The sequence below is a fragment of the Carassius auratus genome, chromosome 31, assembly GCF_003368295.1.
Source record: "Carassius auratus strain Wakin chromosome 31, ASM336829v1, whole genome shotgun sequence".
Taxonomy (NCBI): Eukaryota; Metazoa; Chordata; class Actinopteri; order Cypriniformes; family Cyprinidae; genus Carassius; species Carassius auratus.
In genome coordinates, this window is record NC_039273.1 from 27,924,758 (window position 1) to 27,939,646 (window position 14,889).

Here is a 14,889-nt window from a genome sequence, read left to right on the forward strand (position 1 = left end):
TCAAAAATGTAATGTCATAGGGCTGCACAATTAAGACATAAATCATTATTTGTATATTATTCCCTTGAAATTGTTATTGCGATTATTAATAAAATGTATTTTGAACAGATTTATTTATACATTTTTATCCAAAGTGACTTACAAATGAGGACAATGGAAGCAATCAAAAACAACAAAAGAGCAATGATATATAAGTGCTATAACAAGTCTCAGTTAGCTTAAATGCAGTACACGTAGCAAGGGCTTTTAAATAATATAAATAAATAAATAAAAAGAAAAACGATAGAATAGAAAAAGAATATAGTAAGCTAGTGTTAGGGGTCTTTTTTATATATAATTGTATAATAAATGAAAAGAAAACCGACAGAATACAAAAATATTGGAAAGCTAGTTAGATTTTTTTTTTTTTTAAGAATATAATTAGAATAGTGAGTGGTAAAGTTAGTGGGTCAAATAAAGATGGAAGAGATGTGTTAAGCAGATTCTTGAAGATGGCTAAGGACTCAGCTCATTCCACCAGGAGGGAACATTTAATTTAAAAGTTCATAAAAGTGACTTTGTGCTTCTTTGGAATGGCACGATCAAGCGACATTCACTTGCAGAAGTAATGAATTTAGGTAAAGGTGCCGAGCTAGTGGTGGTTCTGTAGGCAAAAATAGTGTGGCACAAAAAAAAGAGAAGATAGATGGCAGAGCAATCATTTTTTTCTTTATCTACACATCAAGTATAATAAATGGGAATATATTAGGGGTGCTCCGATCACGATTGGCCGATCGTTAATGCGCATCTCGTCAGTAAAGCCGGTCCTCAAATCAGCGGTTAATTCCATCAGGTGCGTGATTTCACATAGAGCAGCTGTTACTACACAGAGCCGTTGTTAACTGAGAAGATGCGCCATAAAATGCTGAAAATGAAGTGGATTTGCGCATCTTCTCTATTAACAACGGCTCTGTGTAGTAACAGCTGCTCTATGTGAAATCACGTACCTGATGGAATTAACCGCTGATTTGAGGACCGGCTTTACTGATGAGATGCGCATTAACGATCGGCCGATCTGGGCACCCCTAGAATATATCATCTTGGAGAGAGTTTTAACGTGTTGACTGTCATAACTGAACGTGACTTTTGAACTTGAGCAGAGAATGACTGACAGCGGCAGCAGAAGGAAGATCAGTTTCTGTAAACTTAAATTTAACAATGTAAATACAATTCGGTCCCTCACATTAAGATATAGAATGGCTTCAGATGTTATAGGCTATTCAGTGCATGAAAGGCAAACTGCTGCTCTTTTGGGGAAGTCGTGGCCTAGTGGTTAGAGAGTTTGACTCCTAACCCTAGGGTTGTGGGTTCGAATCTCGGGCCGGGAAATAACACGCCTGAGTTGCCCTTGAGCAAGGAAACTGAACCCCCTAATGCTCCCCGGATGCCGCAGCATAAATGGCTGCCCACGGCTCTTGCTGTGTGTTCACGGTGTTTGTGTGTGTTCACAGTGTGTTAAATGCAGAGCACGAATTCTGAGTATGGGTCACCATACTTGGCTGAATGTCACGTCACTTTCGTTTCTTTTGGTGTATGACTCCCACTTGTGCCCTATAAAAAGCACAATAATCGCGGTTGTTTAAATCAAATTGCAATTAGCCGGTAATTTAATTATCATGACAGGCCTAGCATATCTTCCATGCCCTGTGCCCTGTTCAAAGTGGATGAATTTACAGATGAACGACAAACTAACACCATTTAAAGCATATTAGTTCATCCTCTTAAAAGTATTGCTGTAAATAAATAAACCCATTACACACCTTCAGCAATGGCCTATTCAACCATTCCCCAAGTACAATATAACTAACAAATTATCTAAAAACACTAAGTATCATACACTTGGTGAATTTGTAAATGTAACAGAGAAAAATGGGAATTGTACACCAAAAGACACTAAACTATTACACACTACCAGACTTTCTAGTCATTCAAAACACAACAAACATCCATTGCTAAGTAACATTAACAGAATGTTAATTTGCATAATGTACTTTATAGTAAGCAAAGTAAGTTTCAAACCAAACATAGTACATACTAGACGTTATGCAATTTCAGATTCAACTATTGAGTTCTAAAATCGGCAAAAACATGAAATGTTTTTGATATCCTTTCACTTGATGGATTTATAATGTGAAGCTAAAAAATAGTCTGTGCCTATTATACACTACACAATTCAATTAATACATTGTGAAATGTATTAAACTGGACTGCCCAAAATCCCAAAATTTTAACAATCAGGATTGACTGAAAAAAAAAAAATTGGTGTAGTATATTATTCTGAATGTCTAAAACAGCTTAACAACTTTAAAGTGTCATGTCAATCCTACAGGTTGAGCTAATGTTGAAATGACAAAACGTGAGAGCGCTAGCAAAAATGTACCTCATTGTTAATCTTGACATTTTGGATTCGTGCACAGTGACTCACTGCAAAATTAACTTTTAATTATTAAGAATACTCCATAACAGAAACAGAATTTAATTGGCACATCTTGATCAAATTTCAATTGTCAAATTTCCTATCTGCTTAATTTTATTCGCCTTCAAAAGAACGCGTTCGAACAACCAACCCCACGCTCCATGCTGAAATCATTAGCTCCTTGATGCTCCACAGTCACTGATCGGAGCATCTGAGCGGTGCTACGATTGGGCTCAGTGTTCCCCCAGCTCCCACAGAGCTCAGCCTTCTAATGAGAGCAGAAGGACAGACTGAGGAAGTGGAAATTGGATCCTCCTTGTCCTGTCGTCTGTACTCTGCATGTGTAGTTCCTTTTTATAGAGCGTTCTATTCCACCAAAGCCTCTGCACTCTTCCAATGCACTAAACCACATATCTGAACTGATTAAATCCTGCTCCTTTTTTAAAGGCCTCAGCACACTCTCAGCAGGTACAGAATCCATGCATGACTCTAAAATTGGTCTGCGGATTTGCATTAAAATGATTCATTTCAATGTTCTGTCAGAATTCATGTTCAGGCAAATGATGAATCCATCAAACTCCATCTGTCCGGTCTAACACCTCAACGCCAGTGCCATGAATCCACTGTGAATATACCCCACAACAACAAGGTCTGCTTGTGTAATCTGTATTGTGGGACAAATCTGCCATGAATCATGGTAATAGCAGATGTCATGGGTGATATCTCAGTCCTCCCTTACCATTATAAAGATAATGCATCATTCTGCTGATGGGGGAGTATCTTCCCATCGAATCTGATTGAGATGTCACCACCATTTGATGAATGGTTTGAACACACCGGCCACCGTGACACACACTGCATTCACCTCAACAGCCGCTGCGCCAACCCTGTATTTGACATTCCTCCTCACCAATAACAGCTATTGCAGGTTCAGCCTTCCCTGTCAGGGTTATTACAGAAAATAGATATTGAAGCAAACAGCAACATGATGCTCAACACAGAATACTAAAGTACAGTAAAGTGGAGGAGTATCTGCAAAATCAATCACCTGCCAGTTTTCAAGGCCACATTAACAGTTTCACCTATTTTTAGGAAGAAAAAAAAAGAATCTAATCCATCAATACTCAAGCATTCATCAGCTAAGCATTCTTACTGCATTTTATGAGATAAATCAGTCCATTATACCATAAAAAGTCTCTGTACAGATGTAAGGAGCATATGCATATATTTTGTTCCTTTAGTTTTGCTCAGTGTTGAGATATATTACGCCATACATTTTCATACCCCATTACCCTCAGTGATACTTTATTGTCATATACCAGTCGCTGTTTGAATGAAAATCTGACAAGATGTATAAGATTTTGCAGCAGATTTATGCATCCTACAGCAATAATACAGCAGCTAGATCAATAAACTAATGCAACACATGTGCATAATCTCGCTTTATTCTGTTTGTGAATATCCTTGACCTTCGGTTTGTTTACATTACTTTCTATCTTAGTCATGATAGCTATTGAACAAAATCGTTTAATTATTTATTGATTGGTACCGCCTGGTAAAACCCATCACATCAGAACTAGAAAACTATACATTCCTTCATTCACTATTTTATCTAACACATATCAAACCATTTTATATAGTACATTTCATTTAATATATAAAAGAAAAATATATGAAAGTTCAATCATCTCATCTCAAGCATCTTTATACACCCTTTACGAATAAGCTTCATACCAGATGTTTCTCTTTAAATGGGTTTAAGATGAATAAAATAAACACAAATGAGACAGCTAAGAAAATATTAAAAGGAAATCATTATTAAAGCATGATTTTTGAGTTCATGCTGAAATCTCAGACTCTGATGTCTTGGTAAACAGACTCTTGTGAAACTTCAGACCAGATGAACCACATGAGAGTTTATTACTTGTCAAGAGAAAATAGAAGATGTTCTCTTCAGAAATAAACCTCAATAAAACTCATTTCTTTCAATGAGAAACAAATCAGAGATCTCATTTGTGATTTGTTTTTCCCGTGGGGAATCAAAAGGGGCTGAACACTTGTTTCTAAAGCAAATGTCAGGGGTACAAATGTCTCAGGTTCGTTTATAGCGTAAATTACGACCATTTTCAAGCAGACTATTTAAATATTTACGTTTCACTCAATAATCTAGATTGAATATCTCCTCCCTCGTGTACGCAGGTGTATATTAAATTATAATTATAAATGCATCATACTGATAGGAATCCACATTTGAATAGGAAAGGAGACTAAATTGGCTATTAAAGAACTATATTTGCCATCAAATAAAATGTGAAAAGGTTATCGCAAAGCAGATTTCGTCTCCCGAGGGAAAAGTAAGCTATTTCTCCTCCTGTTTCAGAAGTTGTTCAAAAATTAATCTCACTTAACTGACTGATTTAACACAACGGACAAGATAAAAACAAACAAACAATCAAACAACCAAACAAAAAACTACATAATGGACAGATTTGCGCTTTATTAATGGATTAGGCAGGTTATTGTAAAAGTGGTGCACCTCACGTAAAAAAAAATGCGCTAAAGAGTTACTGATAAGTTTTAAAAATCAATAAACCACAAAAATCAAGCCATTTCTTTCATGAGGTTTGTTATTTCTAACATGACATGATGTATCACTCACCTCTTTTACTTGCGGTTGCTCGTTTCTTTGGTCAGGTAGTATTTTCCGGCTATTCAGCAATATGAAACAGAGTAAAGCGGCTATCCAAAACAACGCTGCGAGAGCTAAAGTCAGCTTTCGAGAAGGCTTCTTCATTTTCAAACGTTAACGATTCATTTAAGTTTGAAAACCATTCGCGCGCTTCTCTCTGAAGGTTGATTTATACTCGACGCTAGTGATGGGTCATTCTTGAACGATTCGTTCATTTTGAACGAATCTTTAACGTGACTCGAGACGAACGAGTCGTCTCGTGGAGTGATTCGTTCAGTCGCGCATGCGCAACATCCAGTGGGTTCTGTCTGTGTCCATCAGCTGTTCTCAATTCCAGTCCTCGCGACACCCTGCTCTACACATCGTGTATGTCTCTCTTTGTTAACCCACCTGATTTAGATAATCAGCTCATTAGAAGTGAGCTCCGTGCACGAATTGTGTTCCCATTGACATGGTCTCTAGCTATACAGTGTTCATTGCTCCCTACTCCCTGAGCAGGGGGAATCAGATGAAGTTCGCTTCACTTCGGAACATTCATTCACGGATTTGAGCTGCCCAACCTCTTCACACACGGGCAAGTGTGACATCATATACCTCTGTAAATAAATACAATTTTCAATTCACGTCTCGCAGTAAGTTCATGGAACACATAAATTCGTTATCGTGTGATGTCCACTTCGCAGGGCACTTACGTCGAACAGAACAAACATCTGGGTGTGAAACAGAAGTAGTTTAATGTGAATTTCAAACTCCTTCAGATGCTTTTTGACGGAAAACAATACATAGTGTTTTGTTTTTTGTTTTTTTGCATAGTTTGTTCAAGGCTTATTCGAAGTAGCCTACGTTTTATTTTTATTGTAAAAAATAGAATTAGAATGAATTTAGACACTAATTATACACTATTTGCTTAAATTTATCTTGTGTTTGATGCGAAATAAAGCAATAGTTTAAGAATGTTTTAAGTTTGAACATTTATCAATTAATCAAACTCATTCATTACGAGACTTGTACCAGCAAATGGCTTCTCCCCGGCGATTCCCGACGGTTTTAGAGGGACATTACTCCTCGACGCCCCCGTGTCTTTTCAAAGAATAGTATAACGGCAGACGCAACAAAAAGCCTCGTCCGGGAAGGTGCGCGTGCAGTCAGCAGAGGCTCGCGAAGCGGAGCTGGTCCAGGCGAAAGTATAGATTCCGCTTTAGCGAAGGAAAGGCGATTTGTGTCCGCGCGCTGCGCTCGTGCCATATAGGCTATCCAGAAATCACCCGATTCGAAATGAGGTTGTTGCTCTCGTGCGTAGCGCGCTGACTTGCTGAGACTGTGAGTGACGCTGGACGCTGTCCAGCGCGATTAAAATCATCCTGTACCCACCGAGGTACTGACAAAATGTCAGTGAGTTTAGGACCACCTACCTCGGAGCAGAGCTTTTTTACGGACCTGTATGTTCTTGATGCGCTCTCCGTTATTTGTGAAATGGGTTCACATGAAGCAGGTCTCCCACTGCAATCTGGAAATATCTGAGGATTTTATAAGCAACGATGTGTAGTATTGTAAAGCCATGGAAATGAATAAATACTTAAATGTAAAGTTACGAAAACTTCTACACTGTAAAAAGTTTAACTATTATTTACTCAATTTTTTTGGTGAAACATTTTTACACTCAAAAAAATTTAGTAAATTTTAAAGCTGTGAAATCAATGAAATATACTGTTTAAATTGAGTAATTGTCAGTAAAAAAATTAAGTAAATCTGAGTAACTGAATTACTTTATATGAGAAATAAAATTAATTGGATATAATCAAAATTATAAAACACCACAACTGTAATTCTATGTAAAATAAACAAAAAATATTGAGTAGATATAATTGAAATATTGGATGAAATTTTACCAAGAAAAATGTGCTACATTTACTACATGTAAAAGTGAATTTAACTTAATATTGGACTATAAATTATCAAAATGCAGCATTCACTTTTTTTTTTTTACCCTTACCCTTTATAATTAATATAATAAAACCAAATAAAGAAAGAAACACATTTTTTATTGAAAATTTATTTGTCAATTAAACATAAGACAAAGTCTAAAATCAACCTTTGAAACATTGTATCCATTTTAATATTCCAGTAGATTGCAAAAATTAAAAACTGTAAAGTAGCCATAAGGGAAATGATTAAACCTTATGAAACATTTCATCCATCTTAGTATTCAAGTAGATTACATGTAAAATACGATAGCCGTAAGAGAAATGACATCTTTGTTCCTGGTGCATACCAGCCATTTGCAGTCACACTCAACATTAAACCATAAAAAAAATATAAAAGCAACACTTACATCAATATTAAAGGGATAGTTCACCCAAAAAGATGATGTTGTCATAATGTACTCGCCCCCCCGGGTTGTCCCAAATCTGTATGAATTTCTTTCTTCTGTTGAACACAAAATATATTTTAATGAATGTTGGTTAACAGATAGTTGAAAGTTGCCATTGACTTCCATGATAGGAAAAAAAAAAAAAAAAGGTATACTATTCAAAGTCAATGGCAACCTTTAACTGCGTTAACCAACACTCTTTAATACTTGGCTGAATGTCACGTCACTTCACTTAAAATATCTTTTGTGTTCAACAGAAGAAAGAAACTCGTACAGGTTTGGGACAAATTGAGGGAGAGTAAATTATGACAACATCATCTTTTGGGGTGAACTATGTCTTCAACAGAATTAATCAGATAACAGAAACACTTCCATCAGGAAAACCCATTCTGTGGGATGACCATGAACCACTACTATGCAAGAAGATAATTTTTTAACCTCTGAACATTAACAGAGTTTTGGAGGATCCAGCTCAAGAAACAGTTTTTGGAACAACTCAAGTGAGTACAGGGTCCTTCTCAAAATATTAGCATATTGTGATGAAGTTCATTATTTTCCGTAATGTAATGATAAAAATTTAACTTTCATATATTCTAGATTCATTGCACACCAACTGAAATATTTCAGGTCTTTTATTGTTTTAATACTGATGATTTTGGCATACAGCTCATGAAAACCCAAAATTCCTATCTCAAAAAATTAGCATATCATGAAAAGGTTCTCTAAACGAGCTATTAACCTAATCATCTGAATCAACTAATTGACTCTAAACACCTGAAAAAGATTCCTGAGGCTTTTAAAAACTCCCAGCCTGGTTCATTACTCAAAACCGCAATCATGGGTAAGACTGACCTGACTGCTGTCCAGAAGGCCATCATTGACATCCTCAAACGAGAGGGTAAGACACAGAAAGAGATTTCTGAACGAATAGGCTGTTCCCAGAGTGCTGTATCAAGGCACCTCAGTGGGAAGTCTGTGGGAAGGAAAAAGTGTGGCAAAAAACGCTGCACAATGAGAAGAGGTGACCAGACCCCGAGGAAGATTGTGGACTGAGTCTGGAGTAGAAACATCCAGAGCCACCGTGCACAGGCATGTGCAGGAAATGGGCTACAGAGAAGCAGCACTGGACTGTTGCTCAGTGGTCCAAAGTACTTTTTTCGGATGAAAGCTAATTTTGCATGTCATTTGGAAATCAAGGTGCCAGAGTCTGGATGAAGACTGGGGAGAAGGAAATGCCAAAATGCCTGAAGTCCAGTGTCAAGTACCCACAGTCAGTGATGGTCTGGGGTGACATGTCAGCTGCTGGTGTTGGTCCACTGTGTTTTATCAAGGGCAGGATCAATGCAGCTAGTTATCAGGAGATTTGGGAGCACTTCATGTTTCCATCTGTTGAAAAGCTTTATGGAGATGAAGATTTCGCTTTTCAGCACGACCTGGCACCTGCTCACACTGGTAAATGGTTTACTGACCATGGTATTACTGTGCTCAATCGGCCTGCCAACTCTCCTGACCTGAACCCCATAGAGAATCTGTGGGATATTGTGAAGAGAAAGTTAAGAGACGCAAGACAAAACACTCTGGATGAGCTTAAGGCCGCTATCGAAGCAGCGCCACAGGCTGATTGCCTCCATGCCACGCCGCATTGAAGCAGTCATTTCTGCAAAAGGATTCCCCACCAAGTATTGAGTGCATAACTGAACAATTATTTGAAGGTTGACTTTTTTGTATTAAAAACACTTTTCTTTTATTGGTCAGATGAAATAAGCTATTTTTTTTGAGATAGGAATTTATGGTTTTCATGAGCTGTATGCCAAAAGCATCAGTATTTAAACAATAAAAGACCTGAAATATTTCAGTTGGTGTGCAATGAATCTAAAATATATGAAAGTTTAATTTTTATCATTACATTATGGAAAATAATGAACTTTATCACAATATGCTAATTTTTGGAGAAGGACCTGTATTTGTGGGTCTTGGGATATCTCAAATCCAATGTGACTCCTGAAAGATGGCAACAGGCTCTGCTGAGATTCCCAAGATTACGTCGCTGACTGCCCCATTATTGTTCCGAAGGATGTAGATTTTTATGACCTCCTCTGCCAACTCTGCTTGTACGAAGACGGGTAGATCAGCTGAACCCTACAGGCAAATTTTAAAGATAACTGGTTAGAGCTAACATTCAAAACTGAATGTTACAAGAAAGTGACAAATACACAAAACAAATAGCACCTGAAGAAGCAAACATTCTGTTGGACCATATGATAGGTAAAATCTCAAACAAAGTTTACTAGGGGGAGGAGTTGCAAAAATTAACCGCATTCTTCTTAACAAGAGGACAGGTTAATTTTCTACATAGGGACATTTATTTTTAACAATAAACCTAAAAGAAAAACGAAGAGAGACCAACTGCGAGCTTCTATGCTGTAAATCAATGCTATAGGCTTTTATTGAGGTCTGCATTATTTCAACCAATTTCTTTATAAACATGTTTAATATTTAAGTAAAATGACTAATGGTTTTGAAACAAAAAAGCTTGTTTAATTGCACTACTTGAAAAAAATATTGCATTAACCCTCACACTCAACCCTTAACCCTCTAAATAATTCTGTGGCTTAGTAAATATTACAGTAATATTTAATTTTATTAACTTTATTAAAATCTCTGAATATAGTTCACTTGATTATACAAAAGATGGCTTTCCTGTAGCTCAAACAGTAGAGCGTCGGCGCTAGCAAAAATTGATTAAATTGTAAATATGTACCTTGAAATGCAATGTAAGTTACTTTGGATAAAAGTGTCTGCCAAATGCATAAATGTAAACATTAATGGACTAAAAATACAACAGTTTATTTTATCTAAAATGTACAGTTATATTTTATTTTTTCCACTAAAACAATTTAGTATTAGACTAACAAATTGTTTATTTATAATACACATAATATATTTGTGAAATTTCTATCAATTTATTTAAGGATGGAAAATTAAACTGATCTGTTTCAGGGAACAAAAATATTACAAATAATTTCAAATCAAAATGAATATATTTAAACACACTCTTAAGAAATTTAGTAAGTTTACTCAATTAAAACAACGTACCCCTCCCCCAGCCTCCGCTGTACTTCGAATACCCACCAGGTCTGGATTTGTTACATTAAAAAGCTTACGGTTTTCAAACTTTTGACCGATATTGTATGTGATCTAGGTTTCAGTGCACTAGAATGATTTTACAATGGAGCAGGCCTTAAACTGTCCGACTCCCTATAGTGGGAGCGGATTAAAACGCACCAGTCTATGTTATGTCCACGCCATTTTAAATACTTTTGCATGGCGTATTTGTAGTGGTGATTTAAGAGCTCATACTTGAGTTCGTGTAGTAATTATGACGTTTTACAACAACGTGACAGCTTTTTACAAGAAAGAATGTTGTCATTTGAAAGTTCATAAATGATTTGTTCCCTTTTGACAAGCCACTGACCCCAAAGGGGAACCTGTACAAAATCGTTTTCCATTGGGCATGTATAGTTATAGTTGCTGGACCACGGTACACTTATCGTTAGACTTTCAAATGGCGGTTGAAATAAACGGTGATCCAAATAGTACGAACGTTAACCCACTCCAAAAACAAAACAAAAACTAACATACATATGGCTGCCCCACTAACTAACTTCGAAAACTACACTGTTATGTACACGTACACACGGTCAATGTTTAATCAACTTTTGAAAACATTTTTGCAAATATACATAGTTATAAAAGGACTACGTTACTTACAGGAAATTCGAGTAATGCTGTTCACGTCGTTGCTGAGAAAAGCAGTCCTTCAGTGACAGGTGCCTCTTGTTTGAGCCGCGAAACTTGTTAAACTTCTTAAGATAACGCAAAATACAAACACAATTGTTAGGAAATCCTTAATAATTAACTTCTGAATTAAACATTACAAACATAATTAGTATTAGCTGGCTAAATTACATAACGTACCACGATTATGAGAGGAGTGCGAGTCTTGCCGTTGCAGAGGAAAGCCGTCCTTCAGGTGACTTCGATTAAGCTACGAAACTTGTTGAATATGACGTAAAATACAAAGACAATTGTTAGAAAATGCTTGATAATTATTAACTTTTTAATAAAGTGTTACAAACGTAAGTAGGATTAGCTGACTAACGTTACTTACCAGGAGTTGTGAGGAGTATGGCTAGTCGACGTCGCTGCTGAGGAAAGCAGATTTTTTTTTCCTGCGGAGCTGCACACGTGATCACTTTAGCCGCGAAATTTACTCAATTTATTTAAACTGTCATTTATTAAGCTGGAACTTTATTTAGGAAAATTGGTTGGAAATACTTAATAATTTTAGTTTCTAAAACAGATCAGTACAAGTAAATAATTATCAAATATTTCTATTAGAATTCACCAGAAATATTGAAGGTATATTAAAAAATATAATTAGTTAGTTAAATACTTATTTATTTTCATTACATAAACTTAAATAATATATGTAAATTTTAGAGAAATTATTTGTTGGATTTTTAATTATTCTTTTTAATCTGACCCACTCAAAATATCACTTAAATGATTTCAAAAGATTTTATTAAGTTAATATAGCTCTTTATTTTTGTGAAATTTACTAAGCCACTGAATTATTTTTTACAGTGTATGATTAAAGTTATTCTGACCTATAAATAACTGCGGTGTACAAAATGTTCGTTGTGCGTATATGAAAAAAAACATATAGGCCTAAACTTAAAATCCTGATCTTGCAATCACCATTGACTAAAAAACGAATGGAAATTAATTTCCACTTAGACATGAAATCAGATTGAAACCAATGATTTCAGATAACTCTGTTACATTTTTTGTAACTCACATCAGGCAGCCAGTATACAGACTGATGCTGAGAATAAAGTTGATCCATCACCATTTCATCCTTGAAACAGGGTACTTAACCTCAGGAGGACTGTCTTTAAAAAAAGTGCACTGCAAGACATAAGGCCACCCTTAAAAAAATACATTTGAAGAAAACAGACCTTTAATACGCAGGGTCTGTGTCTCAGAGTCATCCTTGTTAGTGCCTGCTGAAGCATGTCAGATATATCAAAGTACATAGCTGGTTTCTTCTTCAGTTGCTGGGCCTGAAGGAGCACATTAGCATAGTTATAATGAGCTCTTATGACACGTGCCAAAGGTTGGATATGCAGCTCAGGGAATATTTTCACAGAAACATGAAAAGCTCCTTTAGTTATGCTACCAACTGTTGAATTCAATAGTATTTTGAATGGTATTATTCTTTGTTTCTCTGTTCTGCAATTAATCACTCCTCTTAAACCGGTTTAAGTCGATGTGAATTGGTGTTTGCAATCCAATTTATTTCCACAATTTGGTATTTTTGAGAGCACAACAGAACATTAAATGGTACGAATGTATTTTTAGACAGTAAATTGATTTTATCAACTGGAATTTTATTGGATGGTGAAAAGTGGGAGTTGCATTGGAGCCAGTAAGCAAGTTTGCTAAAAAAATGAAGTGAAAAAGACAATAGCAGAGTCATAAAAAGAAGCAGAAGAAATGCAAATACAGAATTGTTTTGCTTGTGAATCCCTTTTTAAATTACCAAGTGCTTCAGACAAACTTTCACAAATTTGGCATACTTTGGTAAATCCAGAGAACAAGTGTTCTTATGAATCTGTAATCTTTTAAACATGATTTTGTTCCTGTTAAGATTTAAACAAAAGGTATTCCAACTCCATACACTGCTGTCTAAGCTTGCTGTTTTCACAACTTCAGTCATAAAGTTCGCTGATACTGGCTCACACAGTTTTAATTTACATATTTAAAAACAAAACTTTTTTAGTATAAAACTTCCACTGACAAAACTATCCAAACAGAATTTCAGAGGGACATGTCAAAGGCCCTGGTTATCCTGGGTTATCCATTAGACGGATAAATTAGAGGTAAAGAGCATAGACCAAGGATATTGTTACATGGACAGGTCTGTTCTACAAGTCAATCAGCCAGGAGTGAAGGGAGTGAAACACGGCTCCTGAAAAACAAATTACGTTAGTGTGACTGAAAGGGAAACAATAGACTTAAAGCAGGGGCGATTCTAGGATTTTTTCAACTGGGGGGCACAAGAGGGGCCACGAATAATACAGAGGGGCCAATCTTGTGTTGTTTGAACGGTATATCCAAATCATTTCAAGAGTTCAGTAACCTTTAAAATCAGTAATAAACAGTGATACCCTATTATATTTTAATAGCAGTTATTCACTGCTCTAAATCAAAACAATCAAATACAATTTGTATTAACTTTTCACTTTACAAAAGTGAAAGAAAAACTGCAATAAATAAAATAATCCAATGTATGAATAGTGTACAACTCACAAATAATAATAATAGAATTTATTTATAATAGCCTTATATAATATATATATATAATAGCCTTATTTATATAAATGCAGAATAACATTAATAATTCATAGAAATAAATACACTATTAATGAATTAATATAATATACATTTAATATAATAAATTGTTTTTGTTTATTATCCACATCCCATTCAATTTGCATAGCAGCAGTTGCAGTAAATTTGCATTGATGAATAAACAAAATCTACTTATGTCAAGGCTAATTATTCTTGAGCATATTGATTTAAAAATATCATATAACCATACTTTGTTAGAAAGCTACTTGTTCAAAAAGGTAGTTTTAGTTTAACGTGTAAAATATGTGGATCCTATAAAAAACAGTTTAGAATAGCTTAATTAGTCCAGTGTTATTTTAGTATTAGTTATTTATTTTGCTATTTAATCATGCATTAAATATTTATGTATGACTTTTAATTTGAGAATGTTTCTGGGTGTCATCAAATGACGTTTTGTCAATAACATCTGTGAAGGGGGGGGGGGGGGGGCGGGGGGCTTTCCAGAGTGCAGACAGGATTTTAGAACGCCAACTGAATTTATTAGGAATCTACAGACGCAAATAGATTAAAGGTGTAGAAAAATATAGACATAATATGTGTATTTTGGACTTTTTTTCACCACAAGTCTGAAAGAAGACATGTTACTGAAGACAAACAGCCCCAAATCTCAAAATTGACCAGTGTCTCACCCATAGACTAGAAAAAAAAGTCTCAAGTGTGGAGCGTTAGATAAACATTATGCGATTTGTTTCGTCACCTCACTTAAGTGAAAAAAGTCGCTAATCGACTGCATGATTCAAAAATGACTTTATTAGAATTGCTATTATACCTTTTTTAAACCATTGCTTTAAATTGCGTTGTTGCCTTTATCGGCGCGTTCGGCTGGGGAAAAAAAGTAAATCGTAAAAGTAAAACGTTAGTACCAAACACTTCTTGCACTGCAACCACTTGCTAATC

At 35.6% G+C, this 14,889-nt stretch overlaps 1 protein-coding gene and 1 long non-coding RNA gene across 3 annotated transcripts in view; both read right to left on the reverse strand.

The window, feature by feature from the left end:
- Window positions 1–5,570, reverse strand: part of LOC113051044 (polypeptide N-acetylgalactosaminyltransferase 14-like) — a 33,904-nt gene extending 28,334 nt beyond the window's left edge. Inside the window, exon 1 of one of the 2 annotated variants that reach the window (XM_026214656.1) lies at window positions 5,115–5,569. In XM_026214656.1, the coding sequence (XP_026070441.1) occupies window positions 5,115–5,249 (135 nt within the window). In that variant the 5' untranslated portion in view covers window positions 5,250–5,569. Of the gene's footprint in view, window positions 1–5,114 lie in introns of both variants that reach the window. The other variant, XM_026214657.1, reaches the window with a different exon arrangement.
- A 5,771-nt stretch (window positions 5,571–11,341) lies between these two features.
- On the reverse strand, window positions 11,342–11,726 carry LOC113051152 (uncharacterized). Its single transcript, XR_003276874.1, has 3 exons — window positions 11,687–11,726; window positions 11,494–11,571; window positions 11,342–11,381 (listed from the first exon to the last, which is right to left on the reverse strand). It is a non-coding gene; the product is annotated as an uncharacterized LOC113051152 (long non-coding RNA).
- Window positions 11,727–14,889: the final 3,163 nt, after the last annotated feature.